The sequence below is a fragment of the Pseudochaenichthys georgianus genome, chromosome 14, assembly GCF_902827115.2.
Source record: "Pseudochaenichthys georgianus chromosome 14, fPseGeo1.2, whole genome shotgun sequence".
Lineage (NCBI taxonomy): Eukaryota > Metazoa > Chordata > Actinopteri > Perciformes > Channichthyidae > Pseudochaenichthys > Pseudochaenichthys georgianus.
In genome coordinates, this window is record NC_047516.1 from 17,860,521 (window position 1) to 17,877,236 (window position 16,716).

Sequence of the window (16,716 nt, forward strand, 5' to 3'; positions counted from 1 at the left end):
AATTAGAAAATACCCTGAAACATTTGGATTTACGGGCGCAGGAACTGTTATTGAAGTAACAAATCACTGTCTAAACCCTGATAAGACTTGAGCTAACCTGTAGGATGCTGCTGCCTTGTGGGAGACTTTCAGAGATAATAGCATGGTATCTGCTCTGATTGAAGAGCGGTGCGTGATCGTTGATGTCCGTCACAGTGACGTCTAGGGTCATGGATCCCATCCTTTTTGGTGAGCCCCCATCGAAGGCCTCAACGACCAAGGTGTATAATGAGCGCTTCTCCCTGTCCAGAAGACCATTGACTACGAGATCCAAATACAACACCTTGTTAGCAGCTCTCTTGGTCTCCAGTCTAAAGGCTTGGCCTACATTACCCTCTCGAATAGCATAGCCTTGAGTGGTCAGCTGGTCCTTATCCGCATCTGTTGCAGGCTCCAGGGAAAACCTTGTGCCAACTGCTGTGTGCTCGGGAATTTTAAGAACGGCTTTCTTTTTGGGGAACACAGGTGCATGGTCGTTGATGTCGTTAACGGTGATCGACACCTCAATAGTGACTCCTGTCATTGTGACAGCGATAAAGCTATAGTGGTCTCTCTGCTCACGATCTAGACGTTGTGCAGTGGTAATGATGCCTGTGTTTTCATCGATGTTGAGATCATTGCTGACGCCTGTGCTCTCATGGTCCGAGATGAAGTAAAGACCTCCGATTTCACCAGGTGGTAACCCAGCGCTGATATCACCAACGATGGTCCCTGCCGGCTGCTCTTCATCCAGCTGGAGCTCCAGTGCTCCGAAGACAGTTGTAGACTGAACAAGAACAAGGACCATGCATAAATAAAAGACTTGCGTTCCTCGCCAGGAACACAAACAGCGTCCGCTGACCCAAACCCTCCGTCTTGACCCTTTACTGGTTATCGTCATGGCTGGGCTCTGCTACACCTGTAAGACGGAAACAAGAGAGAAAGAAAAAAACACATTAGAGAAAATATTAGTACCGATATATTTTATGATGTGTAAATTGAGAAAGCTACTTTCCTTATCCTCTATTTAAATACATTTTGAAAATGATCTTGCTCCCTTAGCACAAAATGAAAGCAAATTGTTATTTTTGTGTAGTATGTATTTGTAATCCTTGAATAACAATGTGCTAACACTTAAATAATCCACAACATATATAAAAGACACTGTGTGATGTATTTGAGCTTTTTTACAAATGAAAATGATATATATTATATACATGTATATAAATAAGAGTTTGGAAAGAATTCTTCAGCAGGATTGGGAATATTTGAAAGAGCACATACATGGAAGGCTACATCTGTCCAGGATCCACATTTGCTTGGACCACATTGAGGACAGAGTCATAAACTATATTTATCTGAAGGATAACACATTTTATTCACTGGATGAAAACATTTTAAAGTGTCCAGAGTGGTCATAAACAAAGGGAAAACACATTAAAGACACTGAAATGGGCATCAAGATCCTTAGTAATATTTAGATTTGATGTTTGCATATCCTTAAACACACACACACACACACACACACACACACACACACACACACACACAAAACAGACATACTTAAAAAATACATGGAATGCATGGGAACTTAAGTATATGGCTGCTTCAGAAGAACCTTTATGGGTAAAAGCAGTCATTTAAGACTTTAAGCTTAGCCTCTATGTTCCCCAAACTCTAAATCTTGCACAAATCCATAAAGATAATCTCCTCCTCATGCTAATGCTATATCAATCTTATCAGTCATCGGCTGGTCCTAATCATGAACAGATTCACATGCTGCAAGTATCCACAAAGGGATGCATCAATCTAGGGTCAAACTCTTTTGCAAGACGTTCTTTATGTTCCTGGTGTGTCAGAAGTGTGGATTTGCCACATCAGTTGGCACATTGACTGCAAGAAAGGCATTCGCAAGAGTTTAAAGGGCTATCTAAAACTCACTTGACACTGTGAACATTATCCTGCAGCTAACCCACCATCTGGTACTTCCAGCAAGTTAAAACAAACACCAATAATTATTTTAAAATGGTATTTGACCCAGGTTTGACACACATACTTTAGCTCACTGTAATATAATTCTGGAAATACAAATGTAACCTGTATGGCCGCTCCAAACCCTCACGAAGTAGAGGCTCAATTTACCCCTTGATGAGGTCTACAAATATTTACATTATTCTCAAAATGAGACCAATTGTTTATGCATGTTCCTCTCCCATTTACAAGGAAAGATTTATTGAACGTGTAACTCTTGAAAACATCCTGCAATGTGGAGGACCATCAAGCCCTAACAAAACTCATTCATCACACTTGGAGTCCAGAGGGATGCTGCTTTAACAATCTTCAACACTGAACACCTAAACCCTCTGGAATGTGAAAGATTAGCTCATGTGTGGTGCACATGATCAACACTATGGATGTGTGATGCAGGCAAAGGGCCAGTAGCAGACAGGAGGTTAGTTATCAATGGAGGTTGTTGGCCTTTGCTGGCCAGCCACATTCAGCCAATCACTCCCCTAGTGCATGTACGGTCTGGACAGTTAACTTTAGGAATGTCTTTCACCTCTAGAGGGAAAGCCAGCCTGGTGTCGGCTGCAGTGTCTGACTGCACATACGTTGAGTTATAGCGTAGCACACTCATACACACAAAGGACCATAGACTTCCCTTCCTGCAGGTTGATGGAAAAACTGAGTGCTACTCCAAAGAGATCAAGAGGATGTTTTCTAGTAAAGCATCAGAGTAAGGTTGCACTCTGCAGTCAAAGAACATTCATTGAATTAGTTACTATATATTGTGACACGCATACAAAAGCTGAAATATTTTCTCATCTTCCAGATAAATGTAATTATTTCATTCAAGTATTCTCAAGTCTGTAGTGCAAAAACAATGTATGTTTGCACGAGTACCTCAAACATCATTATTCACATGCATTGGCAATATTGAGTGAAAACTATTTTGTTGTTAAGGTTCTAAATGTACAAGACTCCTGAAAGAATATTTAAATTCTTTATATATGAGCAGAATATAAAAGCAAATGAAAAACATTATTTTATATATTATTAATCTTCCTCCAATCATCCTTTCCACAAGTCCTTCTCCTGACCCTGACCTTCTGTGGTAGTTTATGAGCCCTCCAAGGAGAAGGGATTAATAAAGTCTATAGCTCCACTGGGACAGAGACAGGGACACTGAGGCTGGCCCCTCTGGTCGCTGACCTCTACATCTGGTCCAGACGGCTGCAGCGGACAGTTGCTGAACTCTTACGCAAAGAGGGAAGCTGAGCTGAGCCTGAGCACGTAACACCTCTCTTTTGTTGTTTTTTGCTGTGTGAGTAGTTGTGTGTGTTTGAGTCTATGTGACTGTCTTTCTGAAATAAGCACAGGATAAAAAGTAAATGAAAAAAGTTGAAAAAGGAAAAGTCTCAGAGATAATTAGGGGTGTAATGATGTTAAGAAAGACTTATTGCTGCCTTTAGAGACCCTGCTGTGACAAAATGAATACCCTTCCTACCTACAGTATCATATTGCAACCATTGAGAACAACAGGGTGGACAAAGATTGTAGGAAAAAGTGGATTTGGACAAGTTACATTTTGACGAGTGATTATGGCTTTGTCTCGACTGCCTTAATGTCATTAGGGACCAACGAGCTGATTAATAGAAAGTAAGAAAGGGTGTATTCAAAGGAGAGACATGTGTGTCTCTTTACATCTTCTTTCCCTCATTACTTCAGTTGAGCGTCAGTGAGAGGTTATATTGATGAACACATCGCACAGCTGCAATCTGTCATTAACAGCAGTCGGTGCATGACATCATCTCCCTTTTGACGTGTGCTGTAATACTCTTGTGCTTACATTGGAAAACACGAACTGATGATGAATGGATAGAGCAATGCCTCAAATATAGCTTGTGCTGAAAGGAAACTGGCAGAAGAGAAGGGAAGTTGAAAAGACAGCCACCTGATTCACTCCCTCTAGTGGCACTCTTCATAACATTCTGCTTATAATGATAGATTATGTTAAAGTGTACATGAATGTGTGTATCTCTAACTTCATTTCAATAAAAAGTTATAAACTACAAATAAGTTTGAACCTGTATTGTCTGCTTGAATGGGGTTTTGTACATCCATGTTTTTGTACGGCTGCACAACACATGTGCAAGCGAGCAGTGACATCATCTCTGTGCGACCACATTGACAGGCAGGTCAGACCCGGAGGGCTCCATGCAGTCTCAGCCACATTATATCTGGCATTGCACCCCCATAATCTCCTTCTGCTGTGCGCAAGCCTCAAAGCCTCAAATGCACGGGCCTCCACTCCTAAGTGCTGTAACCATATAATAGAAAACCATAGTGTTTTTTCTATAGGATGTGACTATTTGAAAGAGTACGTGTACGAGGACGTGTGTGAATGTGTTCATTTTGTCGTATCTCAGTTGTGGGGAATAGCTTTTCCTGACGCGGTGCCAATTCTGAGCAGGCCCCTCTATCTCCGTATCCCTCCCATGTCTGTCCCTCCTCCTTCCCTCCATCAGTCCCCTCTAATGGACTTAGCAGATATAGTAGGGCACGCTATAGCTACCCGTGGGCCAAGCTAAACAGGACCAAAAGTCACGTAGTTCCAAGGAAGAAACGGCCACACTACCGCCTCTATCTCAACCATGTTTGTGTGCTTTGATGGAACAGCATTGCATTCAGCTAGTTCCTCAGCAGTTGAGAGGTCTGGCATTGGCTGTAGATAGCTGGCAGCCACTCATTTAGCCCTGCAACTGCTTCTGTGTAATCCAGAACAAACATTGGCAAAGTCTTATGATTGACAGTCAAGTCAGACAGGGGAAAGAAGTCAAGGAAAAGGCTGAGAAATTCAAAAAAATACAGCCAGACAGTGGATTCAACTTTATCTTCACACATTGAAAACCCCAACAGCAAAAAGGATAAGGTTTAAAGAACAAATGTTCTCATATTGCAACAGCTTTCTTGCAAACCATTGCAAGCCTGTGCCCTATATGGTGTTAGGATTGGAGATGGTTGTAGTTTTAGTGCCATTTGATAGCGTAACAAAAAAAAAAGTTGTATGACAGTTCTCAGCAAGTGTACAATTACAGGGTGGCTCGAGCGACACCAACTCATTAAATGACTTAGAATAAAAGGTTAGGCCAGGCTGTGGTGAAGCAGGCTTTGTGAGAAGAGGGAGGGAGGGCTGAGAGGCTGGTGGGGGGTAAAGGATGGAGGAATGCTTAGCATCTCAGTTTTCATGTCGTTTGGGTTGCGTGTGTGTTTAGGGGGACGACAACTATGACCCCTGTCCCCCCCCACTTGAGTCGCCTTATCCCGGATCTCTGGATATAGACGTCCCGTTTGAAAACCAGCTGTCATTAGAACTATGACCATATGCATGTGTGTCTTGTGTATGTGCGTTGGCATTTAAATCCCATTCAATTCACCTATAACTACGTTTCCTCAGTTCAACTTTTGCCTTTTCCTTCCTCCCAGAATTCATCCAGACTACACTCAAGTTGGATATCAGTTTCAATTTATTTCCATAGCTGACTCAAGCAAAATGAAATCTTAAAGTATCGTAACACCAGCCCCTCACTCAGCCAGACGTCCACTGTCTGGACACACTGAAATATACGTGCTGCACTAAAGCACAATCAATAATTCAATAATAATACTACTATGTGCCAAGAGAGTTCATGACTGTGTCATACAATTGGGTTACCTCACCCAGGGGATCCCTGCGGCCGTAAAGGCTCTCACAACTTGAGAAACCCAACCTATGTATCTGGTTTGTGGAGAAGGGTAGAATACAAGTAAGCACTTTTGAATTAATTATGATGAAGTGAGTTCCTTGGTTACGCTGGAGGTCAATTGGTTGATCTGATTCAAAGTGAAAACTAACCCAGCCACAAATGCATACTGTAAAGGGGAACGTGAAAGAAATATTGGTAAAACTCAACTGACATGAGGTACAAATTGTTTCTGGTTCGCCCTTGTATAACCAAGAGTCCTATGATACTCGATCTTGTATCATAATATCTAACTCTGACGTTTACCAGTAACTAAAATCTCTTGTACCAGGGAACCAAACTGGAACATTCCCAGTTTACCATAACTCTGTGAAAGTATTTGTTTAATTCTGTCCCTGAAGTTGTGCTCTAGAGTTTTATTTTATTACTTATTTCCTACATAAATGTCCATGTCAGTGACATCAGTGGACACAGAGCGTAGGTGGGGGGGGGGGGCACGTCATCTCAGAGACTCGTCAGTTCACATTGAGAGCGTGCCTCTGTGCCAGGAGCCTACTGAGACTGAACACTTTAGTTTCATATTGCAGTTTTTGTTCTATTCCGTGCAGACTTTTTAAAAAATGTTGTTTCATCCTCAGCCATTAAGAAACATCCCTTGAGTGTCCACATGTTGGAAATCTGTGATTCATCAGTTGCATCTCGCATTTAACCTGCAAGAAAATCATCAAAATGCTCTTCACAGCCGTTGTACATTTTAAATCATGACTCCTTTAAGTTATCAAATCTGTCACAATTCGCTATGCTGCTCCTATTTAAGCTCAACTTGTTTCTCTGAAAAACTTGCATCTCTTCACTAAAGTTCTTACGGAACTCCATGTGGATATGAGTTTGGGAAAAACAACCGCATAAGAATCCGAGACTCTGTAGCAGAGACAAGACAATTCAAGGCTGTTGCGATGACTCAGATTTGTTTATTTACTCTCACTGTGGATGTCAGGCTGGAATACAGTCACATAATGCTTACAAACTGCATCAGGTCTCCTGTGACAAAACGTCCTAGATTTTGCCCAACAGGCGGGAGGAAGAAAGAAAGTGACAGTCAGAGATGGAAGGAACAGAAGAAGAAGTGGAACTAGAGATTCAGAAGAGAAGTTTGATTCTGAATGAGGTTTCCTAAAAGAAACACTGCCACGGTGTCAGAGACGGGAATATAAATAAGTTAACCATAAGCTGAGTGAGTGCTGAATCTCACACACACACATGCAGACTCACACGCACCCACATCAATAATGTACCCTCTGGACCGTCAGTGAAGCCATGCAGCAAGTGAAAACACAGCCGGAGGTGATTCACAAACCCCTCAACCTTCAAGGCCACACTGCCAAGTGAATGTGCCGCGGGTTTGGTTTCTACAATGAGTGAGTCTTTGTGTGTTTGAATGTATATTATTTGAAGAGAAACATTTAGAAACTGGCTGAAAATTAATGAAAAATATGAAAAGATAATAATATAAAAGAAAAGAGTACAAGGTCAGCAGGGTAGAAAAAAAGATTGGTGAGGCAAGATATCCCTGAAGGTGAAGCAACAGCTGCCATCTACCATCACTCCTCACCCCTCCCCATCAGAGCATGTTTAATATCCCACAAGGGCAAATGTCGAGCTGAACCAAGTCCCTGACTCCAACTCCATTACCTCACTGGTGAAATTAGATAAATACGCTTATTTGGCTCAAACAAATGCCTTTATGAAATGGATCCCATTTGGATTTAATCTGATGTGAATAACCCCTACTCTAGAGTTGTTGTTCTTTTCATTTTGATTGTAATGAATACTAAATTACTTATTTTCCTGTTGGTGATTGTGTAGTAGTTTTGAGAGTCAGCTAATTGGTTAACTTTAATTACCTGTGGGGTTATCCTTATCGTAAATGTATAGCTCAACACTTTAACATAAACTTAACCCAGTCTTGATTTGAACCCTCAAACTCATATTGAATGCTTAACTTTGCGGGGACTGCTATGGGGATATATGGGAAGTAAGTCCCCAATTTGGAAATAAGAACTTAAGTCCCCACTATTGATGAATACAATAACACACACACACACACACACACACACACACACACACACACACACACACACACACACACACACACACACACACACACACACACACACACACACACAGTATTATATCAGAAGAATAACAGCATGTGTTACTGAACAAACAGAGGATAAGTGAACAGACAAAACACTCAGCTAATAGCCAAAACAGGATCAAGAGAGGGGAAACCGTAGATCCATCGTGTAACTCATACACACACTAACACGGGCAAGCACACACTTTAATCTTTTTCCACATTCCAGCAAACTTCATAATTAGTGGCACAGCCTAATAGCAAACCGGGCAGAACGTTTTCTCAGGTCATGGTTTTATAGCAGAAAAAACATAAACATTAATCAGAGCGATACAACATTTTTTTGAACAGCCTGCCAGTTAACAGAGCAAAGTTTTCTTAGGGTGAAAAGAGGTCAGTATCCTCCGAACAGAAATTCCATGTGGTTTTTTTGGAAAGACAGTCTGGCATCTCTATCTCAGATTATGGGATGGCGACTTAGCTTATTAGTAATAAAATTATCCGTCAACCCTCGAGTTAGTGGCGCGCCGGCAGCTGTTCTCTAAGAGAAAGCCTTTGTATCATGTTACTCCATTATATTTCTTGTGCTAAGCCTGGGAATTAAGTCTGTCCGTCTTTGTTTTAATTTGTTTTTCAAAGTCAAACAGACATCAATAAACATCAGATGCAAATCATAAGAAAATACAGAGATATGATAGATGGTGTGAGGCTTCAAATCAACAATTAACTTCAGTACTGATCAATGGCGCTTTGATTCTCTGACAGTAATATCAATGGCAAACTAATTACATGTTTGATGCTATTAAAGGCCACTGTTCCCAATCTCTAAGATGCCATGAAACAAAAAACATTTCTCAATAGCCAACTTTTTATTTGTACTGCTTTTGTCTCACACCAACCACCCACCCACATCCAGGATCTGAATCCTTTAACTTGCATAACACGCTGTAGTACCTGAGCCACGGTGCCCTACATGCAGCTCGCAGGTCTGTGCAAGTGTTTGAAGCCACCAGAAGCTCATCTCACTTACTTCATTAAAAACACATGAGACTCTACACACACACACACAGGCTCTCTCTTCCTCTCGCTGCTTTCCTCAGAACTTAGAAGTTTATCATCCGTCATGCACCCAGAAGGGCAGCGGTTACCACATGTCATTCATCTTCACTCAGAACCAGTCCCACATTCATATATTCATGAGACTAATGAAAATAATACAACAGCTCATTCAAAAACATGTTTCCATATACTACACACAGATAACAAAATCGATTATGAGAACCGATTAGATTTAACATTATTTCTAATTATTTAATTTGTTGATAATGAGAAACAACATTTAAGAGACTAATCAAGCAAACATTTTAAACATCTGCTGTTTTTGGAAATGTTATAGCCTAAACAATTATATTAGTCAACAAAGTCATTCATATACACTGAACAAAAATATAAACGCAACACTTTTGTTTTTGATGAACTCAAAGATCTAAAACATTTTCTATATACACAAAATAACCATTTCTCCCAAATAATAAAATCTGAAAACAATCTGTGATAGTGAGCACTTCTCCTTTGCCGAGATAATCCATCCCACCTCACAGGTGTGGCATATCAAGATGCTGATGAGACAGCATGATTATTGCACAGGTGTGCCTTAGAATGGCCACAATAAAAGGCCACTCTGAATCGTGCATTTTTGCTTTATTTGGGGGGTCTGGGGGGGTCCGAAAACCAGTCAGTATCTGGTGTGAGGGGTAGGGTTAGGGTTAGGGTAATGTTGTGAATCGAGTGGCCCATGGTGGTGGTGGGGTTATGGTATGGGCAGGCGTATCGTATGTTATGGACGACAAACACAGGCCACTCAATTCACAACATTACCCTAACCCTAACCCTAACCCTACCCCTCACACCAGATACTGACTGGTTTTCGGACCCCCCCAGCCCCCCCCCCAATAAAGCAAAGATGCATGTTTCAGAGTGGCCTTTTATTGTGGCCAGCCTAAGGTACACTGTGCAATAATCATGCTGTCTAATCAGCATCTTGATATGCCACACCTGTGAGGTGGGATGGATTATCTCGGCAAAGGAGAAGTGCTCACTATCACATATTTTTTCAGATTTGTGAACAATATTTGAGAGAAATGGTTATTTTGTGTATATAGAAAATGTTTTAGATCTTTGAGTTCATCTCATGAAAAATGGGAGCAAAAACAAAAGTGTTGCGTTTATATTTTTGTTCAGTGTATTTACTGTTAATGATATGAACCATTGGTTGCACCACAAATGAGATTTACACAAGTATATTCAGAGGCCACACACTTCCTTGCATGCAAAATACATGCACAGAAGTCCACTCACTGCTTTCAACCATAGCAACAATGAGAAACCCAGAGTTCCTCAGATTAAGCCACAATTTGGCAACCGGGAGCCAATGTCACAGGTCCAACCCACGGTTGAGAAGCACAGGATGGGAAACTCGAGACAACACCACACTTTAGAGAACTTCCATCTGCAGCTTCCTCCAGGAATATTACAACCCATTTCCAATGGTCATTATCCCAGAGCCGAATCTGAAGGTGTGATCGGGGCCAGTTCATTTGATCCAAATTTGAAGATTGCACTGTAGTAAGTCAAAACATTGGAGACTTGGTTTATCTGAAGGAAAGTGGAACTATTCCAAAAGTATAGTCTCACTATAGACAGACAGCATCTACTGCCTTCCACTGGAAAGATATATGTTTTTGAATATGTAGCCAGTGTCTGTAGTCTTTCCCATTCAGCTGACCTAATCATTACACTAACAGGATCCATTCCCTACTGCCTGGAAAAAGACCATGCATAAGGATGAACTGGGCATCAGAACAAACACAAGTTGAATTTCACCATCTAAAAACTCCAGCTAGTCAATCACTTTGCATCTGACAGGGGAGTGCAGTCATTTCCTTTGATTGGTTGAGGCAGTCATACAGTAATATCTTCTCCAGAACAGCAGATAGATGGGTCTTCATATTATAAGTATAAAGGTAACATCTGTATTTCCTCTTGGGAAAGCTACAGTACACCGTCAGGAAAAGAAAAAGCTGCAGTGCGAAAATATGAGGTATGACTCAGGATGATTAGGTATCGGGGTTTGATTCATTCTGCCAGAGTTGATTTATTATTAACACGTTTCTTTGATAACACATTGCAAAGAATGAACTCAAGCCTCATAATTCAAACTTTTTCTCCCTTCTGTTGCAGAACCGAGAATGAAAAGTGAAACAAGCCGGAAAGGTTACTGCTAAATAAACAAATTAACAAAGATAAAAGCATGGTTTCATAATTTGTATTCTCTCTCTGAGAGAGAATACAAATTATGAAACCATGCTTTTATCTTTGTTAATTTGTGTAATACATATTTAAGAAATTCTGCTTATGCACAAATATGCCTAAAGGTCTGCTACATAGGTAATTAAAACCAACCCGATCAGCCACATTATAATTACAATATGATTTGGGGAACTACTCAAACTACATCATTTCATGATGATAATCACAGCAAGATGGTAGACTTAGTGATTGTAGCTGCCATGGCAACCAACAGGCCCTGAAGGGGTGAAGTTAATGAAATGTGGAGCAATCAGCACTGGGGATTTCTTATCAATGAGAATCTTATTTTCCGACTCTACTACTAAAGCTATTAATAACTGCCTGGCCCTCATGTGGATGGATGATGCAAACGAAAAGTGGCTTTCCAGGAAATCAAAGCTACTCCATCACGCCATATTGAGGCTTAACACTGGTTATAGTTTACATGCTGCCTAATAAACAGACATTTCATGAAATCCCCTCAATATTGAGTCTTGGGTTTATGTAATGGCTTAGACGGTGGTCCGAAAGGTAAATAAAGACACTAACACAAACCCCAGGCATCAGCAAAGTGCAGTTAGTCAAAGATGGAGGGTAAACAATTCCACTAGCTACTTGTGGAGCCGGGCAAGAAGAAAACAATCTTTAGTTGCTCGGTTTGCTGTCATCTGCTACCCATGTAACGCTGTCAGGAGTGTGTGTTCCATTTATTTAACTCTGAAAACAAAAAGGTTATTTGACTCTTCTTGTTTTTAATTGTGCCAATCATGTAAAGCCCTCTGTATAGGTTAGGGATTGGGTAAGGGCAAAGAAAGAAATGTAATTGGGTGAAATAAGTTCAGTTCTATGTGTGTGTGTGTGTGTGTGTGTGTGTGTGTGTGTGTGTGTGTGTGTGTGTGTGTGTGTGTGTGTGTGTGCGTGCGTGCGTGCGTGCGTGCGTGCGTGCGTGCGTGCGTGCGTGCGTGCGTGCGTGCGTGCGTGCGTGCGTGCGTGCGTGTGTGTGTGTGTGTGTGTGTGTGTGTGTGTGTGTGTGTGTGTGTGTGTGTGTGTGTGTGTGTGTGTGTGTGTGAGGAAGTGTCTGAGTCACTTTCCGATTGGAGTACTGATTTCCCTTGCACAAAAAAAACAAAACCCAGGAAAAAGCAATTCTAGGATACAATAAGACAGATTTTTGATTGAGCTGCAACATTTGGGTGGGAAGATGCTTTGTGTTTTTCTCTGCTGGCAGTGCTCCATGATTCGATGAGCTGAAGCAGATATTACAACAAATCCTTCGCTCTCTACAATTTTCTCTGCAATATTGTTTGTGTGGTGTCTTTGTATTTTTAATTAAAAAGTCAGACATTCGACTGTGAGAAAGGAGTTATGGAGAAATCCATGTACATAATTAAACTTGATTTAAAAATACTAAATTCCCTTGTTATGGGTTGGGTTTTTTGGAAGACAAAACGAGGACAACAGTGTGTACATTACAGGCATGACTTCAGTGTCAATGTGGGTGGTGAAGGCGCAGTTTGATTACACTGTATATCACCAGAGTTTAAAGTAAACTCTCACAATTGCTTGAGATTTGGAGAAGAATAAAGCCTCAACTTGGACATCCCCTGGAGATATACCATTAAAGTAAACAAAAAAAGACCCTTTAAGGCTGTGGACAGCAGTATTATATTTCTTCTTAACCAAAAGCCAAAATGTATTCAAGCTTGAAACAGAGATTTAACAATGTTTGTCAGCATGTTTCATAGTAGCATCTGTTTTTTTTAGAAAAAGATGAAGAAACCAAGCCAAGTCTGATGCCACGTTGCTGCCAACATGAACCCCAAATAATCCGATAAACAATGAAGAGATGGGGGTTGTAGGGTAGTGGGGACTCTGCAGTCACCTCCCCCAAAAGTAATTGTAATATTTTGTCTTACAGTGGATGCTGTTGTCTAAGAAGAGCATGTATTTGGAACAAAGCCCTGATGAGAATACACTGACAGTGGTAGTCAGTATAATGCTCATCCATGCAGCTGCACTGAACCAAATGGAGAGCAAGGTAAACAGCTGACTGTTTACTTTGTTGATAAGCGCCTCCAAAAGACTTGACACTAACTGAATGAATTGACCTCTCTGCCACACTTGGTATAGATAGTGTTAGAAACCCAGTTTGTAATGTGAATGACATGACCTATCAGTTCTATGCTGTGTTATTGTATGAAGATAAGTCTATCAGAAGGAGGTCAGGGGTCAAGGTGGACACCTCACCTACCATACCACCATTTAATGTACAATATATTTAAGAATCAATCCCAGACAGAAAATAAACTATCCAGAGTTTGTTACAATCCTGCTTTTGTAAAGGAGACCCACTAAGCAGCTGATGTGAGTAATTATGAGTTGTTTGTACAAACATGAGCTCTACTCAGTTACAGCCGCACCAATATCCGTATGGTTTCTATTAGAACATGTCTTGCTGCTGCACGCCTCATAACTCTGCAAGAAACCAAACTCTGACTGGTTGTATGCAGACCAGAGGCTGAGGCTGAGAATACTACAGAGCCCGAGCACATGGGAAACATGTAAGTGGATAGTGTAATAATGCAAAGATACGTATCCTTCTTTAAAGCAAGAAACTACGAGCTGTGGATGCCAGCGGACACAAGATATGACTGGAATAACTATTGTGGTTAGGCACTTAAATATGCCCCTGGGTTCCCTTGTTTAGCTTTTGGCCATGTAAACAGACAGTACTGGCAGCCATAAATACACTTGGTGATTAAAATAAGTACAACTGTGTCAGAATGTTTTTGCTGGATATTAAACTATTTAAAATCCTCCTGGACTTCTTATTTGTATGTTTCAGGTATGATCTTTAATGTCCACTGAGATAGTCCCTCTACGATTTTTGGTTCCGTTTTCATAATCGTACAGAAAAATGGTAACCTACACCAACAGCAGAGCGCAACCTGCTGTAGTTAATGGTCTCAGTGCCTTGCTCAAAGGTGAATAGCAGTATTTAAAATTCGCTCCACTAGTGATGCCTCACAGTCTTCTTAAGTGGTCTCACCAGGACATATTAAGTAGATTGGTCCACTATAGTTGTTTCCCTTAAAGTGGTCCGGACCTCAATCCATACTTAAGTCTATTCACACAAAGAGAATCCCTGAGGAGGAAACCACTTACTTACAGTCAACATATAGTTCCATAAGACATAATAAGATGCCTACAATATACAGGCCTATAGGCTGCTGACTAACCTCCCTTCCATGTTCAGCATATATTTTGAAAAGGGATTTATTTTTTATTTTTTTATCTGGCTGTTTAGCCAGGTTGTCTGTGAAAATGGATCAATAATCAATACCAGGCGATGCTGCATCATCAGGATCCATTGATCTAATACTATTGTTGCCCCTGTAGTATGGTTTCCCCACATCTCAGTACCCGGTCAAGCTACCAGCTCAAGCATGCAAGGTGCAGATGCAGGGTGCACCCATCTATAGGGAGAGCCAGAAGCTCCCACCCAAAAAGAGCAAATATCTCTACCTTTCCCCCTTATTGATCAGAAGCATCAGAGCACATGATGAAAATAAAGCAGCTGTCACTTACATTCATCTGACCCACTCCACAGCTCTGGATGTTTGCTCTGGATCTCCTCTCCAAAACTGATTAGTATGCAAACGGGTTTCCAATTCCCCCTTTCGACACACAATCCACCAGGACAACAATCTTGAATGGAGCCTCTCTGCTCTCTCTGTTCTCGCTTTTTACATAATATCCACACAAAAAATGACAGTTCCAAAGATGTTCTAATCCAATAGACGGGTAGGTTGTGTTATTCCTCCAGTGAAGGGTCTTTTCTTGGTCCCCGTGTCAGGTGAGCGCGTTCAGATCAGCTGTGAATCTCTCCGGTTCCTTCGCTGTCTGCAGAAGAAAGGATCCGTCTGTGGCTCCGCAGTGCTCTGCCGGCTCTTTCGCTGATCTTAAACGTTTCTCTCCTCTTTTTCCCCCCTCAGCATCCAGTCACTCAGACTCGGCGTGTGTTAGTATGCGCTGAGACAGAGCCGCTTCAGGGCACCGTGCACCTCACCGACTGAAAGCCGACTCCTCCGCCACAAGGCCCAGTCCCCCTACTCTCCTCCCCCTCCTCCTCCCTTCAGCGACTTGGGTTGCTAATTTATTCGGGTAGCTACACAAAAGGGGGGACAGATGAGAGGGAGGCTGTGGAATACAGTGGGGAGAGAGAGGAGAGAGGAGATTGGAGAGCACTTTGGTGCCCCCCAGCTCCGTGCAGTGGAAGTAGTCTTTGAAACAAAGGGGTGCACCATGCAGCATCAAAAGAGGAGTTGAGCTCAGCATGGCACATTGTGTATGGAAATTAGTCATTAAAAGCATTATTTGTATTTACCCTCTTTGTGGGGACGTACTCTTATTATACAGAAGGATAACCATACACGATTCAATGTAAGTCCCTGTATGAACATTTAAGGACATTTTGTAATTTATCTTGTGATTTTTTATTTTCTGAAGAATCAAAAGAATGGTTATGGTATATTTTAAAGTAATGCATATACTATTTGTCTTATCTTTCTTATACAGTAAGTATGGATATGTACAAGCATTTGTATGTGGTAGCTTTAAGGGGGAACACATTGTCGGCTCATGAAATCGATATATCTCATATCTCTATCTAAATGAGTACATAATCATGTGAGTAAAAATAACACTGTTTTTTGTTGTGTGTCTTATTTTTAACCTTCGTCAACTGCACATTTTACAACATAGGCCAATTTCATCTTTGTACAGATAGGATTTAATACTACAATAATTATTTTTAATTAAATACAGAAATATATGAATAATTACATTACATTACATGTCACTTGTTAGACGCTTTTATCCAAAGCGACTTACATACTCAATACTGTGGGCAATTCCCACAGGAGCAATTTGGGGTGAAGTGTCTTGTCTAATTTATATCTGCTTACTATTAAAGTTGATTTCAAGGTTCAAGATATGTGGATCTAAAAGCTAATGGCTACAATCTGATAAACGAAGCAGCAAAGCAGGCTGGGCTGAGATTGAGACACACACACACACACACACACACACACACACACCCCTTTGGACTGCTAACATCAGCAAGACGGGAGTCATTTATCACCCCAGATGTTAGGTCAAGCCTCCACCTGCATCACTGAAGCAGAGTGAGGGAGGCAGGCGGTGTGGAGGTGGGAGGTGGGAGGTGTGAACATGGGGAGGGGTGTTGGAGGCTGTGGCCAAGGACAGCAATCAATCCTTCCCCTCCTGCTTTGGGAGAGCTCATGCTCGATGAATGTGTGTATGTTGCAGTCAGTGGAGGGAAATGGCACATTTACACACGTTCACGAGTAAGTGTCTTTACCCACATTGACCATGACATAATGACCAGACTGCATGGATACAGGTTAATTTGCCTCTGCAGGAGACCCATTTTACATCAAAGACTGT

The 16,716-nt window shown here is 41.3% G+C and overlaps 1 protein-coding gene across 1 annotated transcript in view; it reads right to left on the reverse strand.

Moving 5' to 3' along the window:
* dchs1b (dachsous cadherin-related 1b) overlaps positions 1-15,339 on the reverse strand; it is a 91,372-nt gene extending 76,033 nt beyond the window's left edge. The window contains exons 1-2 of the mRNA XM_034098815.2: positions 14,836-15,339; positions 98-937 (exon numbers count right to left, since the gene is read on the reverse strand). Of these exons, the coding sequence (XP_033954706.1) occupies positions 98-919 (822 nt within the window). The 5' untranslated portion in view covers positions 920-937; positions 14,836-15,339. The remainder of the gene's footprint in view (positions 1-97; positions 938-14,835) is intronic.
* Positions 15,340-16,716: the final 1,377 nt, after the last annotated feature.